The 23,319-nt window shown below is 67.2% G+C and overlaps 2 protein-coding genes across 14 annotated transcripts in view; one reads left to right on the top strand and one right to left on the bottom strand.

Moving 5' to 3' along the window:
- Positions 1-3,829: 3,829 nt before the first annotated feature.
- DGKQ (diacylglycerol kinase theta) lies at positions 3,830-16,900 on the top strand. 3 transcript variants are annotated; one of them, XM_081577394.1, is made up of 23 exons: positions 3,830-4,225; positions 5,949-6,028; positions 6,582-6,681; positions 7,034-7,119; positions 7,191-7,316; positions 7,527-7,680; positions 7,756-7,827; positions 7,925-8,025; positions 8,150-8,328; positions 8,417-8,507; positions 8,601-8,655; positions 8,774-8,835; positions 9,070-9,220; positions 9,618-9,656; positions 10,201-10,316; positions 11,659-11,810; positions 11,940-12,088; positions 12,171-12,349; positions 12,547-12,647; positions 12,749-12,895; positions 13,022-13,133; positions 15,246-15,398; positions 15,619-16,900. In XM_081577394.1, the coding sequence occupies exons 1-23, from the start codon at positions 3,952-3,954 to the stop codon at positions 15,718-15,720; spliced, it is 2,781 nt and encodes a 926-aa protein (XP_081433520.1). In that variant the 5' UTR covers positions 3,830-3,951; the 3' UTR covers positions 15,721-16,900. The 3 variants fall into 3 exon arrangements, with proteins under 3 accessions (XP_081433520.1, XP_081433509.1, XP_081433498.1); XM_081577383.1 differs by having other exon boundaries at positions 8,108-8,328; XM_081577372.1 differs by having other exon boundaries at positions 3,837-4,225; positions 7,527-7,827; positions 8,108-8,328.
- Positions 16,205-23,319, bottom strand: part of TMEM175 (transmembrane protein 175) — a 21,689-nt gene continuing 14,574 nt past the window's right edge. For 4 of the 11 annotated variants that reach the window (XM_081577411.1, XM_081577448.1, XM_081577431.1 and 1 more), the window contains 8 exons: positions 22,822-22,919; positions 21,761-21,812; positions 21,592-21,627; positions 21,011-21,094; positions 20,586-20,750; positions 19,161-19,239; positions 18,886-19,021; positions 16,205-17,893 (listed from right to left, as the gene is read on the bottom strand). In XM_081577411.1, the coding sequence (XP_081433537.1) occupies positions 17,221-17,893; positions 18,886-19,021; positions 19,161-19,239; positions 20,586-20,750; positions 21,011-21,094; positions 21,592-21,627; positions 21,761-21,812; positions 22,822-22,919 (1,323 nt within the window). In that variant the 3' untranslated portion in view covers positions 16,205-17,220. The remainder of the gene's footprint in view (positions 17,894-18,885; positions 19,022-19,160; positions 19,240-20,585; positions 20,751-21,010; positions 21,095-21,591; positions 21,628-21,760; positions 21,813-22,821; positions 22,920-23,319) is intronic. The other 7 variants (XM_081577465.1, XM_081577481.1, XM_081577501.1 and 4 more) reach the window with 3 other exon arrangements.

The raw sequence follows: 23,319 nt of genomic DNA, 5'->3' as shown, positions 1-23,319 counted from the left end.
GGAGGTGATGGAATTCCAGTTGAGCTATTTCAAATCCTAAAAGATGATGCTGTGAAAGCACTGCACTCAATATGCCAGCAGATTTGGAAAACTCAGCAGTGGCCACGGGACTGGAAAAGGTCAGTTTTCATTCCAATCCCAAAGAAAGGCAATGCCAAAGAATGCTCAAACTACCGCACAATTGCACTCATCTCACATGCTAGTAAAGTAATGCTCAAAATTCTCCAAGCCAGGTTTCAACAGTACATGAACTGTGAACTTCCAGATGTTCAAGCTGGATTTAGAAAAGGCAGAGGAACCAGAGATCAAATTGCCAACATCCCTTGGATCATCAAAAAAGCAAGAGAGTTCCAGAAAAACATCTGCTTTATTGACTACGCCAAAGCCTTTGACTGTGTGGATCACAACAAACTGGAAAATTCTTAAAGAGAAGAGAATAGCAGACCTGCCTCCTGAGAAATCTGTATGTAGGTCAAGAAGCAACAGTTAGAACTGGACATGGAACAACAGACTGGTTCCAAATCAGGAAAGGAGTATGTCAAGGCTGTACACTGTCACCCTGCGTATTTAATTTATATGCAGAGTACATCATGCGAAATACCGGGCTGGATGAAGCACAAACTGGAATCAAGATTGTTGGGAGAAATATCAATAACCTCAGGTATGCAGATGACACTAACCTTATGGCAGAAAGTGAAGAAGAACAAAAGAGTCTCTTGATGAAAGTGAAAGAGAAGAGTGAAAATGTTGGCTTAAAACTCAACATTCAGAAAACTAAGATCATGGCATCCAGTCCCATCACTTCTTGGCAAATAGATGGGGAAACAGTGGAAACAGTGGCAGACTTTTTTTGGGGCTCCAAAATCACTGCAGATGGTGACTGCAGCCATGAAATTAAAAGATGCTTGCTCCTTGGAAGAAAAACTATGACCAATCTAGACAGCATATTGAAAAGCAGAGACATTATTTTGCTGACAAAGGTCCATCTAGTCAAAGCTATGGTTTTTCCAGTAGTCATGTATGGATGTGAGAGTTAGACCATAAAGAAAGCTGAGTGCCGAAGAGTTGATGCTTTTGAACTGTGGTGTTGAAGAAGGCTCTTGAGAGTCCCTTGGACTGCAAGGATATCCAACCAGTCCATCCTAAAGGAAATCAGTCCTGAATATTCATTGGAAGGACTGATGCTAAAGCTGAAACTCCAATCCTTTGGCCACCTGATGTGAAGAACTGACTCATTGGAAAAGACCCTGATGCTGGGAAAGATTGAGGGCAGGAGGAGAAGGGGATGACAGAGGATGAGATGGTTGGATGGTATCACTGACTCGATGGACATGAGTTTGACCAAGCTCCAGGAGCTGGTGATGGACAGGGAAGCCTGGCTTGCTGCAGTCCATGGGGTCACAAAGAGTCAGACATGACTGAGTGACTTAACTGAACTGAACTGAACCACAGCAGGATTAGTGTCCCCTCTGCATCCCAACTCAGCCAGAAGATGGTGTCCGCAGGCCAGCAAACAGGCCCTCATGAGAACCCACCTTGCTAGCTCTGTGATCTCCAAGTTCCAGCCTCCAGAACCAGGATAAATAAGTGTCTGTTGCTGAAGCTGCCTGTCCAGAATTTTAAATGTACCAAGCAGAGGTTTAGATTTAAGTTTTGCCTAAGTAGTAAATTATTTGTTGCTCAGGTGTGTCCGACTCTTTGCAGCCCCATGGACTGTAGCCCCCCAGGCTCTTCTGTTCATGGGATTCTCCAGGCACGAATACTGGAGTGGGTTGCCATTCCCTTCTCCAGGGCAAGCTTCAAATAGAAGCTGCTAATTATTTTGGAAGGTATTCTAAGAAGGTCGTGGGATGGTGTGACAGAAGTTTGTTGGCCATTTTATTTAATATGCTGGATCAGAAAGCAGTTAAAATCTGCGGAAATAGTTGGATGTGAATTTTTCTTTTCCAGAGGTTTTCCCTGCTTTCTCCACTTTCTCACAAATAGAGAAAGCTACATCCTGAAATCCTGTGTCCTTGGGAGTCAGTTGGTTTGGATTTTGGGGAGTGGGTTTCAGTAGAAACCTCTGCTTCTCACAGGTTGGGGGTTGCTGAGAACAGGAGGAGGCGGCAGGCGAGGCTTCAGGTTGTGGGGAGGAGGGGGAGGCCGGCGTGAGCTACATGCTCAGGACGCAGGGCCCGCCAGGGAGCCCTGGGGAGGGGTGTCCTTACCTTTGCAACGTCACCACCCAGGGCTTTACCCCCGTTTGCCCTGCTTGGATGTTTGTCCAGGTAGCTCAGTCCTGGTTCCTTTCATCCACGGCCAGGCACCACTAAGTGGCATTTCCCGGCCTATTTTTCAGTTTGTTGTTATCTGTCTGCCCCAGAACTCAGCCCCGGGGGGCAGGGATGCCAGCCTAGCGCCCAGTGCTCTAACAGGATAGGAGTCCCCCAGCAACCCAGGGGTTTGCTCCTCTTTGGGCCCGTCCCCGCCCCTCTCCCCTCTCCTGCCCCTGTAGCCCCTCCCAGCTGGCCCAGCACTCTTCCAGGCATTTCCTCCCTACTACGCCCTCTCCCGGGACATTCCTCCTCTGGCTGCTTCCGTGCCCCGTTTTCCTCCTCTGGGGCCCTGCAACCCTTGCTCACCCTGCCGAGCGGGGGTCTGGCTCAAGGGAGGGCAGCCAGGCGGGTCCCACGGAAGCCCCTTGGCCCAAGACGCCCATCTTGGCAACTTGGATGACAATCCCCGGTCAGGCCCACAGGGGCAGGAACTCTGGAGCGCTGGTGGCCTCTGTGGACACCACCCCCACACATCTCAGAGACAACCCTGGGGGCAGGGTGAGGGCTGGGATTCACTGCCCTAACTGGGAGTGCAGTGGGGGGGCTGGTCTCCAGGAGGCCTGGGGTAGGGTCACCTGTTGGGTCGCACAGAGGGAAGGAGGCAAGACCCTTGGGCTTCCCAAGGGGAAGATGAGGAGGGGGCTCCTCCTGCAAGGAGCACACGCAAACGGGCGGGGCAGCAGAGTCCGAGTGGGTTGAAGGCCCTGGCCAGCGCTGCCTGGGAGACCTGTGGGACAAGGACAGGGGCCGGCGTCTGCGCCTCCGAAGACCCTGCAGACAGAGCCTCCCACGCACAGCTGGTGGGAGCACGCGGGAGGCCGGCCTGCCCAGACCCACGGCCATCTCCACTGTGCCTCCTCCGCCATGCACGCCCAGACCGGGGCCCAGGACCTCACCCTGGGAACACCCCCCACCCCGAGGCACCATCACCTTTCCCGCCCCTCTGATTCCACACGGGGTCCCCGAGGGCGAGGCCTGGCCTCCAGGCCCTTCTCTGGGGACTTGGGGCAGTGCCGCACGCTTGCCGGGTCGCACAGAAAGACGGGCAGGATCCCAGGGCCGGGTGGGAGGCGTCCGTCTGCACAGGCGCGCGCTTGAGCGCCTCAGGTGCAGACACCTTGCATCGATGTGTGGAGGTCGTGTGCTTGCCTCGTCGGACCACCGACCCATCCACCTGCCCGCTGGACCCAGGACGTGCACCGGCTCCCCGGCTCCGCAAGTCGGCCCCGCCCATCCGCAGCCCCACCCACCCGGCCCCTTCACAGGCCCCGCCCACTAAGCAGGCCCCACCCCGTCCGGCCCCTCCCCAGAGCCGGACCTGCTCAGGCCCCGCCCGCTCACCAGGCCCCACCCCCGCCCGACCTCCAAGGCCCCGCCCACCCCAGGCCCCACCCCCACCCGGCCCCTTCCCAGGGCCGGACCCGCTCAGGCCCCGCCCACGCCGCAGGCCCCACCCCGCCCAGCCCCTTCCCAGGGCCGGCCCCGCCCCACGGGCGCGCGCCTGCGCAGTGAGCGCGGGCACAGTCGGAAGCCCGGCGCGGACCGCGGGGACCGCGGGGACAGCAGCCCCGCTTGCCCACAGCACGCAACCTGCAGTCGTCCGCCCCCGGGGCTCGGGCCGCCCTGGCCGGGGATGGCGGCGGCGGCCGAGCCCGGGGCCCGAGGCTGGCTTGGCGGCGGCTCCCCGCGCCCGGACAGCCCGACCTCCAGTCCCGAGCTGGGCGCCGGAAGCCGCTCGCGGTCGGGACCGGGGTCCGGGCCGGGGTCGGGGCCGGAGCGGTCGAGCGCCAGGCCCCCAGGGCCCGCCGCGCCGAGTCACAGCTTCAGGAAGGTGACGCTTACCAAGCCCACCTTCTGCCACCTCTGCTCCGATTTCATCTGGGGGCTGGCCGGCATCCTGTGTGACGGTGAGCGCCCGCGACCCCACCTCGGACCCCAGCCCCTGCTCTCTGCACTTCCAGAAGGGGCCTCCCCGCTACAGAGCCCTGTGCCCTAGGTGAAGGAGCGTGCCAGGCCCAGACCTCCCGGCGGAGGCGGTGAGGACCAGGTCCTCGCGGGGTCTGGGGGCGTCAAGCGGCCGCGGCCCCTCCCCAGGACGGTGAGGGAAAGAACCGCTCCCTGGGCGTCCTCACCTGGTTTGGAACCCGGTGAGGGAAGAGCGCGGCAGCCGCGCAGGGCCGGTGCAGTGACTGGGGACGAGGCCAGCCAACCCAGGGCAGGTGCAAGGGCCAGCAGCGTGGCCAGGCAGGGCTGGCCTGGGCCACTAGCTCCCCGGGGCTGGTGCTGGTCTGTTCTCTCCTGGGTGTGTGCTGGTGCCCACAGGGCTGCCCAGGCTCAGACTTCCAGGGAGCTGGCCAGGCCTGCCACCCCGAGTGTGACGTGCCCCGACAGGGCCCCAGCCCAGCCGCCAAGCGGGCCTGGTCGGGCGGGGAGGCCCTCTGTCCTCCGGCTCCTGGGCCGCTGACACACGCGTCTCCGCGGGGGACGGGACAGGGCGGGGAGCCTTTGCCCTGCCCAGGGAGACAGGCTCGTGGCTCTGTGGACTGAGGAGCCTGGGGCCTGGTGTGCTGAGGATGTTGGGCTGGGTCTGTGTGGAGGAGCTGCCAGGGAAGTGGCCGGTCCCCCTCACAGGTCAGACCTCCAGCCGGTGGGTGCTAGGTCTGAGAGGCAAAGGAGCTCAGGCAAGGGCAATGGGGGTGATGTGAAGACACTCTCCCCAGCTCTGGAGGGTGAGCTGGTGACTTCGGCACGCAGAGAGGCCTGGCAAGGGTGTGGGAGGAAGACCGCCTTCCCCTGCCAGGGGGCACCCAGGATGTGTGGGGAGCAGGGGCTCTCTCTGCGGGCCAGAGGAGGAAGCTGAGCGCCACCTGTCCAGAGCTGCCGCCTTCTGAGGCTGTGCCAGGTGGGCGCCTCACCCTGCTGCATGCCTCTGCAGGATGGAGGGTGCCCTCCCCAGGATGGAGGGTGCCCCCTTGTTGCCCCCGTGGGCCTTGTGAGTACAGCTCATGCCTTTGGAGCCTCGGGACCATCTACCTCTCTGGGCAGGGCCAGCTGCCGTCAGGAGCAGGGCATCCTGGTCTGTCAGACTGGCTCTGGTCCGGGCAGGCACCTCGTGTGTGGGAGGGGTAATTAGGGGTGTATGCAGTAGTGGGGAGCAAGGGAAGGGTGTCCCTGGAGAAGCTGGTCTAGGAGCAGGCAGAGATGCAGGAGCTGGCCAAGTGCCCGCTTGCCTACCCGCCACCAGTGGAGACTGGAAGGAGCTGGGCCTGTGTGTGTGGGCAGGGGCGGGGGGGGGAGTGGACAGGGCTTGCTCAGGACACCAGAGCACATGGTCATCCCGGATGGCCAGAACCACCAAGCTGCTCCTCCCTCAGCTCGCGGGGGTGGGCTGAGGACCAGGCTGTCTCCATGCTCTCTCCCTACCCTGACGGCCAGGGTTAGGCTCAGGAAGGTCTGGGAGGGTGGGCCCACTGATAAGCTGTCTGCCCTGGCGCGGGGTGCTGGCACCCTAGCACAGCCCTTGGTGGTCCCACTCGCCGTGGCCTCCTTCCCGCATGCCATGCCAAGCCCTGGGGTCTGTTGATTCCTGGGCAGGACTGGGGCCAACTCATGGGGCTCTCACTCCTACAGTCTGCAACTTCATGTCCCACGAGAAGTGCCTGAAGCACGTGAAGACCCCCTGCACGAGCGTGGCTCCCAGCCTGGTCCGCGTGCGTATGGAGCTCGGGGAGGGCGCAGAGGGTCTGGGGGCCCGGCTCCTGTGGGGGGGCCGGGCTGGGAGCGCCCCCTTGGGCTGCATCTCTGTCTGCGAGCCCCTCCCAGGGCAGCAGGGGGCCTCCCTTCCCCAGGGTTCTGACCCTGTCTTCTCCAGGGTCTTTGGTACCCAGCAGCCTGTGGCTGGGCTTCCCGCCAGCTGTACTCGATCCGGCTGGCCCCAAATGTATCAGCAAGAGGAACAGGTCTGGGGGGTGGCCAGCACCTGTGCAGCTGGGTCAGGCCTGGGCCAGGCCAGCTGGGCCTGAGCTGCAGAAGGGGCTGTCTGAGGTCACGCCCTGTGGCTGCCCCGAGTCAGTCCCGCACAAGGAACAGAGGAGTCGGCATGCCGGGTGGTCCCCAGCAGGATCCCCTGGGAGCATGGAGGGGCACAGAGGCAGGAGGCCAGGGCTGGTGATGGCAGCTCCCTGGGCAGAGAGGAAGGGGGGCCTGGGGACCCAGGCGCCAGACCTTAGGCCCCAGGCTGAGGCCAAGCTCTGCCCCTCCCAGGTCCCGGTGGCCCACTGCTTCGGCCCCCGGGGGCTCTACAAGCGCAGGTTCTGCTCCGTGTGCCGGAAGGGCCTGGAGGCGCCGGGCCTCCGCTGCGAAGGTACCGCCACGATCCCGCGGGGCCCCGCCCCAGGGGCCTGGTCTCCGCGGCCCGGGCGGCCCCGCCCCCCTGCAGTCGGGCCGTAGCTCTGGGGGGGGGCAGGGAGGTGGGTGCGGGGCATCGCAGGGCCGCTTCCTGCGTGCAGTGGTGGGCTGGGCGGGAGAGACGCAGAGAAGCTGGTTCCCATACTGCCGGGGTCGGGGGAGTGGGTCGGGGGTGCTCCTGTCTCACCACGGGCCCCCAAACATTCAGGAAAGTGAGGTCCGGGGAGGGGCAGACCCAGGCCCGAGCAGGGGGCAGGCAGGGTCGGTGGGCAGCGACCAGAGGCCCCCTAACCCTGCCCGCCCTCCAGTGTGTGAGCTGCACGTTCACCCCGACTGTGTGCCCTTCGCCTGCAGCGACTGCCGCCAGTGCCACCAGGACGGGCACCGCGACCCCGTGAGTGCGCGGGGCCTGGGGGAGGCCGGGGAGCGGGCGGCCGGACGAACCGCTGACGGCGCTCTCCGCAGGACGCGCACCTCCACCACTGGCGGGAGGGGACCTTGCCGTCGGGCGCGCGCTGCGAGCTCTGCCGGAAGACGTGCGGCTCCTCGGACGTGCCGGCCGGCGTGCGCTGCGAGTGGTGCGGCGTCCAGGTGGGCGCGTGGGCGGGGCCCCGACGGGGCGGGGCCTCGGCGGTGCCGCCGGACGGGGTCCTGGGTCTTGGGCACAGCTCGTCTGGATCGCGCTGCCTTCCGGCCCTTGGGGGTACGGGGAGACTCAGGTCTCTGGTTGGGGGCGCTCGGTGTGGGTCCGCCTGGCCTGCGCCAGAGCCCCGCGCTCGAGCCGCGTCCGCTCCCCTGCAGGCCCACTCGGTCTGCTCCGCGGCGCTCGCCCCCGAGTGCACTTTCGGGCGCCTGCGCACCCTGATCTTGCCCCCCGCGTGCGTGCGCCTCCTGTCCCGAAACTTCAGCAAGATGCACTGCTTTCGGATCCCCGAGAGCGCGGCGCCGGAGCCGGGTGAGCAGGGCGGCGGGGAGGGGCGGCCGGCGCGGGGCCGGGCCTTGACTGAGGCCGGCTGTGACGCTCCCGCAGGGGACGGGGAGGACCGCACCGACGGCAGCGTCCCCGTCGGCCCGGGCCGAGAGGTGGGGGCGCCTGAGTCCGGTAAGTGCCCGTCGCTGTGCCCGCTCCCCCACCCCGGGCCCCGCTCCCCCGTCCGGCCCTCACTCCACGGACTTGCACGCACTCCCCTGCGGCCCAGGCAAGCAGACTCTGAAGATCTTTGACGGCAGCGACGCGATGCAGCGAAACCACTTTCGTGCGGTCACCGTCCCGCGCCTGGCCCGGAGCCAGGAGGTGCTGGTAAGAGGGGGCCCGGCCGGGGGGACCGCGGGGAGCCACGGGCCTGGTCCCGGCAGGCCGCACCTTTGCCCCCCTCTCCCAGGAGGCGGCTCTGCGGGCTTACTACATCCCCGAGGACCCTCAGGGCTTCCAGCTGCAGGCTCTCCCCGCGCCTGCGCAGCTTGGCGACACCGCGGCCTCTGGAAAGGTCCGGAGCGCCGGGCCTGCCGAGGAGGAGGGTGGCAGAGCGGCTCCCGAGGCCTGGGTCCTCCGCGCTCTGCCCCGCACCCAGGAGATCCTGAAGATCTACCCGGCCTGGCTCAAGTGAGACCAGGTCCCAACAGGGCTGGGGGCGGGGGGAGGGCGGAGCGCGCGGGCTGTGCCTCCCCAGCTCCTGAGCGTGTCCCCGCAGGGTGGGCGTGGCCTACGTGTCCATCCGTGTGACCCCGCAGAGCACTGCCCGCAGCGTGGTGCTGGAGGTCCTCCCGCTGCTTGGACGCCAGGTGTGTTCCCGCCCCGCCCCGTGCCTGCCCTGCCAAAGTCTTGGGATGGCGGGGTCCCGTCCAGGCCTGATACCCTGAACTGTACCCCCACAGGCCGAGGGGCTTGAGGGCTTCCAGCTGGTGGAGGTGCTCATGGGCAGCAGACAAGGTGAGGGGGCAGCCTGTAGCCCATACCCTGACCACGTCTGCCCAGGGGCTCCAGGACACCTGGTTGTGGAGGTGGCCATGGTGTCTGGGGCTAACAGTGGTGTCTGTCAACCCTGCAGTCCAGCGCACGGTGCTGGCCGACGAGGAACCCTTGCTTGACCGACTTCATGAGATCCGGCAGGTCAGTGGGTGTGGCCACTGGCCCCCGGGGAGCTGCTGGCCTTTGGGCACGGCCTGTCCCTTGTAGACAGGGAGTCTGCCCTTAGAACACCAAGTCCACACTGGCCAGCAGCTGACCGTCCTGGCCCGCAGTCCCTCCTCTCCTGTCCTTTCCTGTTTTGGGGGTGCTTGGCCTGGGACGTCTTCCCTTTGGCCCCCTATGGATGGAGCGGGTGGGGGTGTCCCCTCCCTGCAGACATCCCTGCGGCAGATGAGCCAGACGCGGTTCTACGTGGCTGAAAGCAGAGTGGTGGCCCCGCGTGTCTCTCTCTTTGTGGGCGGCCTGCCGCCGGGCCTGTCCCCCCAGGAGTACCGCAGTTTGCTGGATGAGGCTGTCGCCAGCAAAGGTGCACCTGCCTGGGCTGTCACTCCCTGGGCTGGCGGGGCACCTGGCCAGGGGAGGGGGGCAGGCCAGGAGTCCTGAGGGGGTCCTGGGGGCTGCGGTGCCAAGGCAGGGCCCTCCTGCTCCCCACCCCCCCAGTCATGTGCCAAACCGGTTCCCGACAAGAGGATCTCTGTCCGCACGTCTGAGGCCCAGGGCCTGTTACTTCCTCTGGAGAGTTTCTGAGCCTCCTGATCTGGGCCCTGGGGGGTGCCCCGTGCCTGAAGTAGGGGGGACTTCTGGGAGAGTGAGCTTCCCTTTTGGGGGGTGTGAGCTTTCTGGTCTGGGAGGCTGAGTGGCCACAGGCCCACGGGCCTGGGGGCAGGTCTTCGGCGTCCAATCACAGCCCCCCATCTTTGCAGCTGCCCTGGTGTCTGTGAGCCATGTCTACTCTGCCCAAGGTGAGCCACCCGCAGACTGTGATCAGGTTTGGTCAAAGGTCACCCCCGGAGCAGGTGGGGCAGCCCCGCCCCCTGGCTTCACCTCACTAGGAGCCCGGGGGGTAGGGGAACCCTTGGTGTTTGTTTCCTGGCTCGAAGCTGTGGTGCTTTTGCTAAAATGTGACTGAGGTTCAGAGAATGTTCTCGCCACAGCCTGTCCTGCTCGCGGGTTCCAGCGTTTATCCTGGGAAACTTTAGATCTCCCCGGCAGGAGGACAGTGTCGTGGGGCCCGTGTCCCCTCTGGGGGCCGACAGCGGCTCCCAGCATCCTCTGGCTCCCCTGGGCCCTCGGGCGTGCCTGCCCCACCCCACCTCCGGTAGCCTCGCTCCATCCGCCCAGCATCTCCCGTCTCTGAGCCTTGCTGTCCTTGAAGGCCTCCCCCAGGGGAAGGAGTCACGCACACGCAGAACCGGGGTCATTCCCCCGCAGCTGGGGCCCTGGCCCAAGACACTGGGAGTCAGGACCTTCAGCCAGGCACCCGAGCTCACTGCCCCTCTGCCCCAGGTGCCGTGGTGCTAGACGTGGCCTGCTTCGCGGAGGCCGAGCGGCTGTACCTGTTGGTCAGGGACACGGCTGTGCGCGGCCGGCCGCTGACCGCCCTGGTTCTCCCAGAGGTGCTGGTGAGTGGCGCCGGGGAGGGCCTGGGGGTGTGGCACCCACACTGGTCTGTCTTTATCTTGGGCTGTTGGAGCAAAGTCCAAGCGTCTGCTGCAAGGCCAGCTCACTCCTCGGGAGGGGCCGAGGTCTGACCCCGCTGGCCTGCTCTGCAGGGCACACGTCCTCAGCCTGCCACGTGTGTGATTGCGCGGGCAGCCCTGGTGGGGTCGTGGGCGCTGGCCCCACTCTCCCTGCCCAGGAGGCCCCTGGACCCCTGCTTGCACCGTGGGCCTCCTCAGTAGGTGATGCTCCCCGACTCCCCAGGCTGTCCCGAAGTCCCCGCAGGGCCCCGGACCCTGCCCTGTGCTCCGTGCCCTGGTCGCACCTCTGGTTCTCAGCACTGCTGGCTGCCAAGGGCGCCTCCCATCACCAAGGGTGTCTGTGGCCCCTGACCTAGCTCAGGTCAAGCAGAATTACAGCAGAAAGAGCTCAGGCTGTGGCTGGGGGGGCCACACCTTGCGGTCTCTGCTGCCCTGGCCAACCATCCAGACAAGGGCGCGGCGTTGGCAGGCCCGGGTCCTCCGCCCGCCCTGTGGCCAGAGACTGGTGGGTCCTGCTGGCCCTCTCTCCTGCCAGCTGCCTGCCCCGGCAAGCAGGTGAGTGCTGACCGCAGGCCGCCCTGCCCAGGGGCTCACACGCACCCTTGGCCTCGAGCTGCGGCCCAGCCCGTGTGCTGCCACTGCCCATGGAGTCTGTGCCCATCTGTCTATCGTCTGCCAGCAGCCCCCATGGCGGGGACCCCAGGCCCCCACCTCCACAAGGGGGGACCCCTGCCCCCCCCACCGTGTAAGACCCCAGGCCCCCACCCCCACCGTGCGGAGACCCAGCCCCCCCCCCACCAGGGGGGACCCCTGCTCCCTCTCTGCCGTTGTGTGTGGGGAGGGCCTTCACCCGTCACTGGAGTGAGGCATGGGGCCGCCCTGTGCGCCCGGGTGCCCTTCCCAACTGCCGGGCAGTCCCGGTGGGCTTCCGGCCTGGACCCTGGGCACCGTGCGCTGGGCGGTGGGTGGGGCCTGAAGACACGTCATGGCGGGGGTGCCGTGGCCAGCGGTTCAGGGCCCCAGGCACCTTCCCTGCCTGTTGGCCAGCGGTCTGCGGGTGCCCTCTTTACCGCGGGAGGTGGCCCAAGAGGCCAGTGGTGAGGTGGGGTGGCCGCGTGGCCTCCCTCCCAGGGAAGGCCGGCCCCAGACCAGCGTCGGGGGCGGACCGCGCGTCGGGGGCGGCCGCTGCCCGGCGGAGCGGTGGGGGGGGCCCGGCTTCCCCCGGGGCCGTCCCGCGCCCCCTGACGCAGCCCGCATCCGTCAGCACACGAAGCTGGCCCCAGACTGCCGCCCCCTGCTCGTGTTTGTGAACCCCAGGAGTGGAGGGCTCAAGGGCCGCGACCTGCTCTGCAGTTTCCGGAAGCTGCTCAACCCCCACCAGGTCTTCGAGCTGACCAACGGGGGGCCGCTGCCCGGGTGAGCACGCCTGGAGGGGCGGGGCGGGACGGGGCCCTCGAGTGCGCCCTCCCCTCACCCCGGGTCGGCCGCGCCCCTCTCGCCCGTGCCCGTGCCCGCGCCCGGACACGCCCCGCCTCCTGCCGCCAGGTTCCACGTGTTCTCCCAGATGCCCTGCTTCCGGGTGCTCGTGTGCGGCGGCGACGGCTCCGTGGGCTGGGTGCTCGCCGCCTTGGAGGACATGCGGCGCTGCCTGGCCTGCCCGGAGCCTGCTGTAGCCATCCTGCCCCTGGGCACAGGTGGGATCGCCGGCCGGTTGTGGGGTGGGGGCCGGCGCGGCGGGGGCGGGGTGTGGAGTCAGCCTGTCTTGCCGGTTCCCAGGGAACGACCTGGGCCGGGTCCTCCGTTGGGGGGCGGGCTACAGCGGAGAGGACCCGTTCTCCGTGCTGCTGTCAGTGGACGAGGCGGACGCCGTGCTTGTGGACCGCTGGACCATCCTGCTGGACGCTCACGAGGCTGCTGGCGGGGAGAACAGCGAGGCAGACGCAGAGCCCCCCAAGGTACCGCGTGCCTGGGCAAAGGTGTGTTGCCCGGTGGGTGGCAGTTTGTCCTCATCCAGGCCACGCCCTGGCGTCGCTGCGAGTGCTGTCCCCAGGCGGATGGGCAGCTGAGAGCAGGGACACGGGTGCTGGCCTCGCGGGAGGCGGGGAGCCCCTAGGGGTCGACAGGGGCCAAGGGAGACACGTCCTGTCCTCAGATCGTGCAGATGAGTAACTACTGTGGGATCGGCATCGACGCAGAGCTGAGCCTGGACTTCCACCAGGCGCGGGAGGAGGAGCCTGGCAAGTTCACCAGCAGGTCAGGGCGCAAGGGTGGGGCGGGGCTGCCCAGAACTTCCTGGGGGCTCACCAGCGGTGACCGGGGGCTGGGGCTCCTCCTGACGCTGAGTCCCCCACCAGGTTCCACAACAAGGGCGTGTACGTGCGGGTCGGGCTGCAGAAGATCAGCCACTCCCGCGGCCTGCACAGGGCCCTCCGGCTGCAGGTGGAGCAGCAGGAGGTGGAGCTGCCCAGCATTGAGGGGCTCATCTTCATCAACATCCCCAGGTGCCCACGCGGCCCCCGCCCTCCTGCCCAGCCTCCTTCTGACTTGCGTGAGCCCACGCACGGGGCTCCGGCCCAGTCCTGCTGCCCAGCCTCCTTCTGATCTGTGTGTTCTTCCCTCTTGTGTAGCTGGGGCTCAGGGGCTGACCTGTGGGGCTCCGACAGCGACTCGAGGTTCGAGAAGCCGCGCATGGACGACGGGCTGCTGGAGGTGGTGGGTGTGACGGGCGTTGTGCACATGGTGAGCATGGGGGCTGGGAGACCGGGGCCCGGGGTGAGCACACGGGGAGCGTGGGGGTGGGGAGACCGGGGCCCGGGGTGTGCACACGGGGAACGTGGGGGTGGGGAGACCGGGGCCCGGGGTGTGCACACGGGGAGCGTGGGGGCTGGAGACTGGGGCCCGGGGTGAGCACACGGGGAGCGTGGGGGCTGGAGACTGGGCCCCGGGGTGAGCACACGGGGAGCGTGGGGGTGGGGAGACCGGGGCCCGGGGTGTGCACAGGGGGAACGTGGGGGTGGGGAGACCGGGGCCCGGGGTGTGCACACGGGGAGCGTGGGGGCTGGAGACCGGGGCCCGGGGTGTGCACACGGGGTGCGTGGGGGTGGGGAGACCGGGGCCCGGGGTGAGCACACGGGGAGCGTGGGGGTGGGGAGACCGGGGCCCGGGGTGAGCACACGGGGAGCGTGGGGGCTGGAGACCGGGGCCCGGGGTGTGCACACGGGGAGCGTGGGGTTGGGGAGACCGGGGCCCGGGGTGTGCACACGGGGAGCGTGGGGGTGGGGAGACCGGGGCCCGGGGTGTGCACACGGGGAGCGTGGGGGCTGGAGACCGGGGCCCGGGGTGTGCACACGGGGAGCGTGGGGGTGGGGAGACCGGGGCCCGGGGTGAGCACACGGGGAGTGTGGGGGCTGGAGACCGGGGCCCGGGGTGTGCACACGGGGAGCGTGGGGGTGGGGAGACCGGGGCCCGGGGTGAGCACACGGGGAGCGTGGGGGCTGGAGACCGGGGCCCGGGGTGTGCACACGGGGAGCGTGGGGGTGGAGACCGGGGCCCGGGGTGTGCACACGGGGAGCGTGGGGGTGGGGAGACCGGGGCCCGGGGTGTGCACACGGGGAATGGGCGGGCTGGAGACTGGGGCCCGGGGTGTGCACACGGGGTGCGTGGGGGTGGGGAGACCGGGGCCCGGGGTGAGCACACGGGGAGCGTGGGGGTGGGGAGACCGGGGCCCGGGGTGTGCACACGGGGAGCGTGGGGGCTGGAGACCGGGGCCCGGGGTGTGCACACGGGGAGCGTGGGGGTGGGGAGACCGGGGCCCAGGGTGTGCACAGGGGGAACGTGGGGGTGGGGAGACCGGGGCCTGGGGTGTGCACACGGGGAGCGTGGGGGCTGGAGACTGGGGCCCGGGGTGTGCACATGGGGTGCGTGGGGGTGGGGAGACCGGGGCCCGGGGTGAGCACACGGGGAGCGTGGGGGTGGGGAGACTGGGGCCTGGGGTGTGCACACGGGGAATGGGCAGGCTGGAGACCGGGGCCCGGGGTGTGCACACGGGGTGCGTGGGGGTGGGGAGACCGGGGCCCGGGGTGAGCACACGGGGAGCGTGGGGGTGGGGAGACCGGGGCCCGGGGTCTGCACACGGGGAGCGTGGGGGCTGGAGACCGGGGCCCGGGGTGTGCACACGGGGAGCGTGGGGGTGGGGAGACCGGGGCCCGGGGTGAGCACACGGGGAGTGTGGGGGCTGGAGACCGGGGCCCGGGGTGAGCACACGGGGAATGGGCGGGCTGGAGACCGGGGCCCGGGGTGTGCACACGGGGAGCGTGGGGGTGGGGAGACCGGGGCCCGGGGTGTGCACACGGGGAGCGTGGGGGCTGGAGACCGGGGCCCGGGGTGTGCACACGGGGTGCGTGGGGGTGGGGAGACCGGGGCCCGGGGTGAGCACACGGGGAATGGGCGGGCTGGACACCGGGGCCCGGGGTGTGCACATGGGGAGCGTGGGGGTGGGGAGACCGGGGCCCGGGGTGAGCACACGGGGAATGGGCGGGCTGGAGACCGGGGCCCGGGGTGTGCACATGGGGAGCGTGGGGTTGGGGAGACCGGGGCCCGGGGTGTGCACACGGGGAATGGGCGGGCTGGAGACCGGGGCCTGGGGTGAGCACACGGGGAATGGGTGGGCTGAAGACCGGGGCCCGGGGTGTGCACACGGGGAGCGTGGGGGTGGGGAGACCGGGGCCCGGGGTGTGCACACGGGGAGTGTGGGGGTGGGGAGACCGGGGCCCGGGGTGAGCACACGGGGAATGGGCGGGCTGGAGACCAGACCCTCGGTGCGGCCCACCGAGCCTGGCCTCCTCCCACCAGGGCCAGGTCCAGAGCGGGCTGCGCTCAGGCATCCGCATCGCCCAGGGGTCCTACTTCCGCGTCACCCTCCTCAAGGCCACGCCTGTGCAGGTGGACGGTGAACCCTGGGTCCAGCCTCCCGGGCACCTGATCATCTCGGCCGCGGGTCCTAAGGTGTGTCAGGGTGGGGTCGGAAGAGGGCTTGCCACTGGTGGGCAGTCCAGCCGTGGCTGGTTCTTCTCTGACCCTGAGAGGTCACGGGGCTGGATGAGGCGGCCAGCCCTTGGCCGCTACTCCATCTCCTTCCGTGAAGTGGGCTGAGGTGGTGGCGGCAGCTCTGGGACCTGTGGCCAGGTGGCCTGGGCTGTAACAGCCCCTGCGTGTTCCGGGACAGGTCCACATGCTCAGGAAGGCCAAGCAGAAGCCCAGGAAGGCGGGGACCCCCAAGGATGCACGAGCAGACGGGGCGCTGGCCCCTGAGGGGGACCCCAAGTAGAGGCGCGTCCTGGAGGAACGCTTAGCAGCAGACAGATGCGCCTGCAGCTGTGGCCTTTGGCCTTCCTGTCTCTTCCCTGTGCCACGCGGAGACTGCTGGGTGGGTGGTGGGCGCGGGGCTTCCTGGGGACCAGGTTGCTGTCTTGGAGGACACGCACTCCTCCTGGGGCCCCTCTGCCACCTCTGGGCCTCTAAGCTAGGCAGCACCAGACCTCAGCAGTGCCCTGAGACACCCCTACAGGGCAGCTGGCTCTCTGGGCCTTGGGGATACCCAGAACAGTCACAGGACACCCCAGCCACTAGCTTCCCGGGCTGGGTGGTGTCTGGCTGGCCCAGTCTGGAGCCCTGCGGGGACCCTGGAGTGACTGGGCTGGGAGAGGCAGGCCCCGAGGAAGCTGGGTGGGCCTGGCCCCTAGGAGGTGTGTGGTGCCCGGGAGGCAGCAGGAGCTGGCCCGGCCAGGACCCCTGAGGAAGTGAGGCGAGCATGCGGTGGGAGTGGTTTAATCGGCTGGGGAAAGCGCTTCACCCCCTGCGTGTCAGCAGTCAGCACGCGGGTTCCGTGTCCACTGAGCAGACGGGTCTCCGTGCTTCTCCATGTGGAGACGGGGGACGCAGATGGGCTGCCAGGCGGGTCACTCAAGAGCCCCGGAGTCCAGCTGGCCCAGAGCCCTGTCTCACCCCGGAGGAGCCTGGCCCAGCTGCCTAGGAGCCCCGAGGCCATGAAGGAGCATCCGCGAGCCCCTTTCCTGACTGTTCCGTCCCTCTGCCTTGGTGCTGTCTGGCTGCCAGGCCCTCACTCTGGGTGGCGGCCTTGCCCTGACACTGGCCTCAACCTCAGACACGGCTCCGCCCAGCCCTATACCCTCCAAGCTTGTGCCAAAGCTACCCAGACACGTGTGCCACAAGGGCTGCGGGTGGTGGCCCATCCTTGCCTCGGGCCTCCGGTGCCCGGTGTGCGTCCCTCAGGCAGGCCTGCGTTCCCGGGGGTGGAATCAGCTTTTGCGTTGCAGCCGCACCGGTTGATGGGAACTGTCTGTCACTGTGGTTCGGGTGGACGAGTCCTCTGCGTGTCAGCGAGCCTGAGAGTCTGTGTGAGCTCTGCGCCCCTTCCTTGTGTGTAATTACCCCCTGAAGGTGACCGTAATTTATATCTTGGACAAATAGAGTCTGGGTGTCCAGCCCTGCTGCTGTCCTCTCTTGCGTCGCTGTACCCGGGGCAAGTCGCGGGGGGTGGGTGGGTGGGTGGCCTGGCAGCCTGCTGAGGTCTCTGCACTGGGGGTGTGGACTGAGTCCAGGGAGGGGCTGGGCCCACGGCCTCAGGGCCCCCACCTCCTGGCAGCCCTCTGGGGCTCATCTCTGCTTGAGCTGACAACAGGCACAAGCAACGGAGTGAAGCTGCCGCGAGAGTCTTCTCTGCAGAGGGGAAGCGATCCGAGGGTCTGAGTCAGGACACGAATCTTCACGAGGCCCCTGAGGCGGGACGGAGCGGGGCGGCACAGTGCTAGCAGGGGTCAGGCAGCAGCGGGGACTGGGCCTCGTCCACGGCCCCGGGCACCAGCCTGGTGAGCGCGGGCCCCAACAGGCCCCGCAGGCCCCGCAGGCTGGCCAGCGCCAGGCGCACCAGGAGCCGCAGCAGCAGGAAGGCGAAGGGCACGGCGATCTGCATGGCGTGAAAGATGGCCGTGCTGAAGCCGCTCAGCACACAGGTGCAGGCGAAGGCCAGCAGGCTGGCGCAGGGGTACAGGGCAAGCTTGGCGAACATGAATGTGTGCTCGCGGCCCCCGAAGCGTGCCGAGGGCTGCAGCGTCTCCCCCTCCCGCAGCAGCGCCGTGGTCCAGATGGCGAACTGGAAGATGCTGGCCAGGAAGATGATGGCACAGCTGACGCGCACGCTCTCCAGCTCGTCGCGGGGCTGCTGCGCGAAGGCCGACGTCTGCTGGTAGGCCAGAGGAAGGCCGCCCACGAAGGCCAGCGAGAGCGTGTTGAGCAGCCCCATGGGCTGCGTGGCCCGGCGGATGTGCAGGAAGAGCGAGTGGTGGGCGAACCACAGCAGGCCCACGGTGGCGAAGGAGCCGAAGTAGGCCAGGAAGTGCGGCCCAGACTCGCCCAGCGCGGCCACCAGGCTGCCCTGGAACTTCTCCTTCACGACCTTGGCATCCGGGACGTTGTCCTCGCTGAGGGGAGAGACACACCAATCTGCGGAGGCCCCACCTCTGGCATCCGGTCAGCGCGGCCACCCCCGCACACTCGAACTTGAGATGAACAAACAGCACGTGTGGACCTTTGCGGATCTGAGTTGGCACCCGCAGTGCCGCTCACCTGAAGTTCAAGTTCAGCTGCCGCCTTTGTTGTCTAGGCTGGCCACAGCCCTGCCCGCCAGACCCCAAGCCCACAGCCCCTCTGGCGTCCACAGGTGGTGCTGTGAGGTCTGCGCCCTCCAGCAGTGGCCCTTCCACTGGGGGGCAGCCCCCAGGCCGAACCTGACTGTGAGGACAGCCTCGGGCACACGGAGGAGGTCGTGGACGACAGCTGCAGCTTGGACAGACCCGGCGGCCGCACGCACGCTGCTGCGGGTGGGGGCAGGAGACAGAGCCCGGGGGCTCCCGGGGACCCCTGCCTGGGTCATCGGGCTGTGCCTCTGGGTGGGGGAAGGAACCTTGACCCATGGGGCTCCCAGCCACAGCTGCCCCTCGCTGCCACCCAGCAGGGACAAGGCGGGCAGGGCTCTGGCTCAGGGCAAAACCTCGGTCTAGGCCTCAGCGATCTGTGCCCGTGAACATTTTCTCCTAATTTTTAAAAATTCACAAGTTACAGTAAGAAAAAGCTACTAATAGAAGCTTAGGAGCATCAGGACATGATCAGATACAGAACATAAAATCAGAGTGTTTAAATGTTAACAAAATATGAATGTACTGAAATATGGCCAAGGAACAAAAAAGGCTTTAAAAAGGATGGAAGATTTGAAAAAGGAGTAGATAAAACACTTAGAAATGAAGATGCAACAACTGAGGCTGGAACTCTGACAGATGCAGAGGCCGCCTGGCCAAGCGGCAGAGCCAGGGGACAGGGAGCTGCAGCCTGCCCGCCGTCCGCAGCTCTGGGGGAGCAGGCCCTGCCCGGGGCCCTCGGGTGGGAGCCCCTTGGGAGGGCGGCCCACAGCCCTCACCAGATGTCCAGGATGAGCAGAGTGGCCACGATGGCGTAGACCCCGTCACTGAAGGCCTCCACCCGCTCCTTGCTGAGCGGCTCGTGCAGGTCGAAGGTGAAGACCTCCACGCTGTGAGCTGGGGGCTGTCGGGGGCCTGTGGTGGGCCGGGGAGGGGCAGCTGAGCCCTCAGTGCTTTGGGCCAGCGGGGAGCCCTGCAGGGACGCCTGGCCGATGTTCCGCGGGCCCTGGCGGCAGCCCCAAAGCCCCCCAGGACACCCCCACCGGGCACCTACCCACAAGCTGGGCTCTGCACCAGCCGGCGGCCTTGCTCACGTAGGGCAGGAAGATGACCGTCGCCATCAGCAGGTATGACTGTGCAGAGAGAGAACTTCAGAGGAGTGCTGAGGCCCAGGGAGAGCGAGACTGTGGCAGGATCAGGGCATGTGTGTGCGTGTGAAATAGCAGCCGGAGCGGGACCTGAGCTGGGTGTGGGTCGGGGGCTGCCCAGGGCCGAGGCGCATGAGCCCATGGGAGGAGCAGGCCCCAGGCCTGAGCGTCAGTCCTGGGGGAGATGGCCCAGAGGGAGGTGGGGACGGTGGGCCAGGGAAGCGACCGTGGTGGGAACCAGAAGGTGGGCCCGAGACAGCATCCCAGACCGGGGGCGGGCTGTGAGCACTCCTGGGAGGACGGCCGAGGGCTCCTGGGGGGCTGGGTGGGGGGCTCTCCCCGGCGGTAACAGGCAGGGGCCCAGGCAGGCAGGCGAGGGGTTAGAGGGGCCAGACACCCCTGCGGGAGGGAGGGGCTACCTGGGCCCCAGCCCCACGAAGACCCTCCCCCCACTGGTGCATCGCTCGAGGGTCCAGTCATCTCCCTGCCCGGGCGTCTCATGGCACCCACAGCGCCTGCCCAGGGGCCTCCGCTCTGCCTGCTCCTCGCCCGGCCGCTCACTCCACAGCCCGGCCGGGCCCTCTGTCTACGCAACGACCTCCACTGCCTGAGCCCCTGGCCAGAGTCGGGGGGCTGACCCACCCAGAGCCCAGATGCTGGAAACCCCAGTCCTGCCCTTCTGTCTCTCTGTGCTACACCCCTGCTGGCGTGCCCTGTCCACGGGGAGCGCCCACTAAAGGCCACGGTCAGGGTCACCTCACCTGGTCCCGAAGGTCCCCAAGGCCCCTGACCACCAGGAGCAGCCCCCACACAGTGACGGGACACATCCATCTCCCCCGCCCCCACCCGTGGCCTGAGCTGGGGGACCCCGGACCCTGGACCCCAGCCCCCAGCTCCATCCTCCAGGGTGTGGCTCTGCAGCCCTTGCCAGTCTGTTTATTTTAAATTTGGAATTCTCGTGAAGCATTTACTAGCCATTTAAAATTCCCTCTTTCACACCTGTTAGGACGCTTCACCAGAGCCCGCATACAGGCAGGCGCCGCCCCGCGTCGGCCGCTGGTGGGCTTAGCGAAGCGTCGCCGGCTGCAGCTCAGCCAGGACCGAGGCCGGCGCAGCCCCGCCTGCGGCCGCGGTCTCCCCGCAGCCGTCTCCCTGCGCTCTGTGGTCGCCGCCCTGCCCGGTCCACCGTGCCCGCACCTCCCTTTCCTCCACTTCCGTCCTTCCTGGCTCGGGAAGGTCTTTCCCTAGTTCCTCTCTCAGTGGGTCACGGCCCCACACGCGTTTGCGCGGAGTGGGTGCCGGGGGCGGCTCTGGGCAGGCCCTGGACTCACCGCGGGGTAGAAGAAGAGGGAGAAGCCCGCGGCGGCCAGGCAGAGCGCGGGGCCCCGCACGATGATGCCCAGGACGTGCTGCCGATAGAGGCCCCGGTGGGCGGAGCGCTCGATCTGGGGACTCAGGAGGTGGGGGAAGTGGAAGGCATAGAGCACGATCAGCGCCTGCGGGAGACGGGCTGCAGGCTACGGGGGGGCCTCGGTGGGCGCCACGGGCGGTCTGGGGGTGTGGGGTGCTGCTCGGGCGGGCGTGGAGTCTCAGCCCAGCCTGAGGGTGCCGGGCCCCATCTCATTCTCCGTCCACCCAAGCGGGTGCCCGGGGCGGGCGCGCCCTGGCAGGCACAGTCTGCACCGGCCCCTCAGCAGGCGGCCTGAGCTCACACCACAGCTGCTGCCCGGAGAGACAGGAGGGCGTGGTGTCGTACCTGCACAGCCCCGATGGCGATCACACACATGCAGAACAGGAAGATGCCCAGAGGCACCTCGGGGAAGGTCACCATCAAGGAAAACTGCAGCCAGAAAGACCCACAAAATCAGGTTCTGCGGGGCCCCAGGGCCCCCGCGAGTCCGCTGGGCCATGCCTAGGCCCCTGCGGAGCCATCAGGGGAGGGGGCGTCTCTGCCACAGGAGCCCTTGGGCCGAAGCATGAAGCCTTTAAAGCCGAAAGGTTATCGGGTTCGTAGAGGCTCCCCAGACCCCAACCCTCCGTGATCCACTGCACTCAGAGCATGGCCCTCCCTTCGAATTCAGGGGCTGCTGGGTGAGAAGAGGGTGGGTGACCTGCGGGGACAACCCCAGGTCAGCCAGGAGGCTGGGGGCTCTGGGGGCTGGGCAGGCGTCTCCTCCCACCCCCCCCACCCCCACCCCGTGACGGAAACCTCTGCAACCACGTGGTCCAGGCTGCCTGCCCACGGGTCTGAGAGCTTTGAGGAGGGAGTGTTCTGGGGTCAGTGGAGGGCAGCTGGAGCCCGGGGTGGAAGTGGGGCTGGAAACCCCTGTGACTCACTGTGAACGGCAGGAAGGTGATGGTCATCATGCAGGCCTGGGAGGGAGGGAGGAGGGAAGGGGGTGGCTGAGCGCAGCGGGGAGGCCCATCCCTGCACACCCCGGGCTGAGGACCGGCCCTGGCTCCTGGCAGACGGAGCTCCAGCCCAGGAACCGAAGGAGAGACTCACCAGGTTGAGCAGGGCAAGCGTGTCATCTATTTTCCCAACAACTTGGAATAACCTGAACAATTCAAGGAAAAGAGCAAAAGTCACTGTGAATAAACGTGGCTCTGACAGTATGAGATACAGAGACTCACGACGGCTTCACACTGAGATGGGGAGACGTGGGCAGCAGACTGACGGGGGAGGAAGCAGGCAGAGCGCCCAGGCTGTGGCCCATCCCGGCCTCCACACAGTCTCCCCACTTGGAGCCCCGAGGACACGGCCTGCTCCCCCCAGAGGGAGGTCTCCGCCTGGCCAGGGCCAAGGGCACCCGAGGGGCTGGGTGCTTCTCACAGTCGGAAGCCCAGCCTGCGGCCCCTGAGGCGGAGGGGGGGGCGCTGCTGAACCCCTAGACAGACCGCTGCTGGGCTGATGGGCACCGGCCATGCCCGCGGCCTGCACGGTTCCTGGTAGGACTGGGCCGGGCAGCCCCCAGGCCTCCTTGCTTTCTGTGAACAAGGAGGCAGGAAAGAGCCCTCGAATCCTTGAAAGGGGGTCACTTGTCCTCACTAGAAATGACCACTTGACTGAAAACACGTGTGCGGGACGTTAAGAGACACTTTCAACCCGGAGGCCGTCGCCTCGCAGGTCGTCGCCTCCCTGTGCACCCAGCACCCCGGCAGGGAGCGTTTCCCCCTCGGGGGCCTCCTGGCCCTCCCGCCCGTGGGGGCTTGTCACCACAGCTCCGGGACCCTGCTCCCCTGGGGTCCTGAGGACGCTTTCCCTCAGGCTCGGGCCCGGAGCCCGTGTCCGGGGACTGGGGCGGCCAGCGCGGCCCTGCCCTTGCCCTGCCCGGGGTCACGGCGGCCCAGGCAGGCGGCAGCGCTGTGCCTGGCACCCGTCATCGTCCTGTCCTGGGGTGTGCTGCCGCGGCAACGTGCCCATGAAAGCAGTGGTCTGGGCGAGGCCTCCATGGGGAACAGGGAGGGGCGGCCGTCCACCCGAGGATACCCGCGGCCAGCCTGACCCTGGACCAGGCGAGGCCACGCCTGCTGGGTGCACACCCAACGGCTGCCTCCCTGCTGTACCTCGTGTGGGCCGCCCAGGCCACCGTCACAATGAGGAAGGTCATCAGGTAGACGGCAATCCTGGTGGCGAGGAGCCTCTGGATACTCTTGTCAAACTCCTGCAACAGAAGTGCCTCCCATCCGACCCCATTCGCCTGGGATGGCGCCCCCCCCCCAGGACACACCCCTGGACGACCCGCCCCCACCCAGGCTTAGCCTGGTCTCGGGCTGGCCCTAGGGCCCCTCTGGCGGCTCCTGGTCCTCCTGACCCGGCAGCCCCCTGAAATGCCTGCTCTGGAGGCAGAAAGGCCTCAGGCCTCTCCCAGGACCTCGGCAGGGTGGCCAGGGGCCTGGCAGCCATAGAGAGTCACAGCATTGCCAGGTGAGTGGTCCTGAGGCCCTGTGAGGCCTGGCGAGAGGGCTGTGTGACCGCACGCCAGGTGGCACAGGAGAGGGCTCAGGCGTCACCATCATCGGAAACTCCAGATGGCGACACCAACGCCTCGCCCTGTCTGCTGG

The sequence above is a fragment of the Giraffa tippelskirchi genome, chromosome 1 (genome assembly GCF_054371585.1).
Source record: "Giraffa tippelskirchi isolate mGirTip1 chromosome 1, T2T-mGirTip1v1.2.pri, whole genome shotgun sequence".
NCBI lineage: Eukaryota > Metazoa > Chordata > Mammalia > Artiodactyla > Giraffidae > Giraffa > Giraffa tippelskirchi.
Note: the sequence above shows the minus strand (reverse complement) of the source record. Positions and strands in the feature narration are given on the sequence as shown.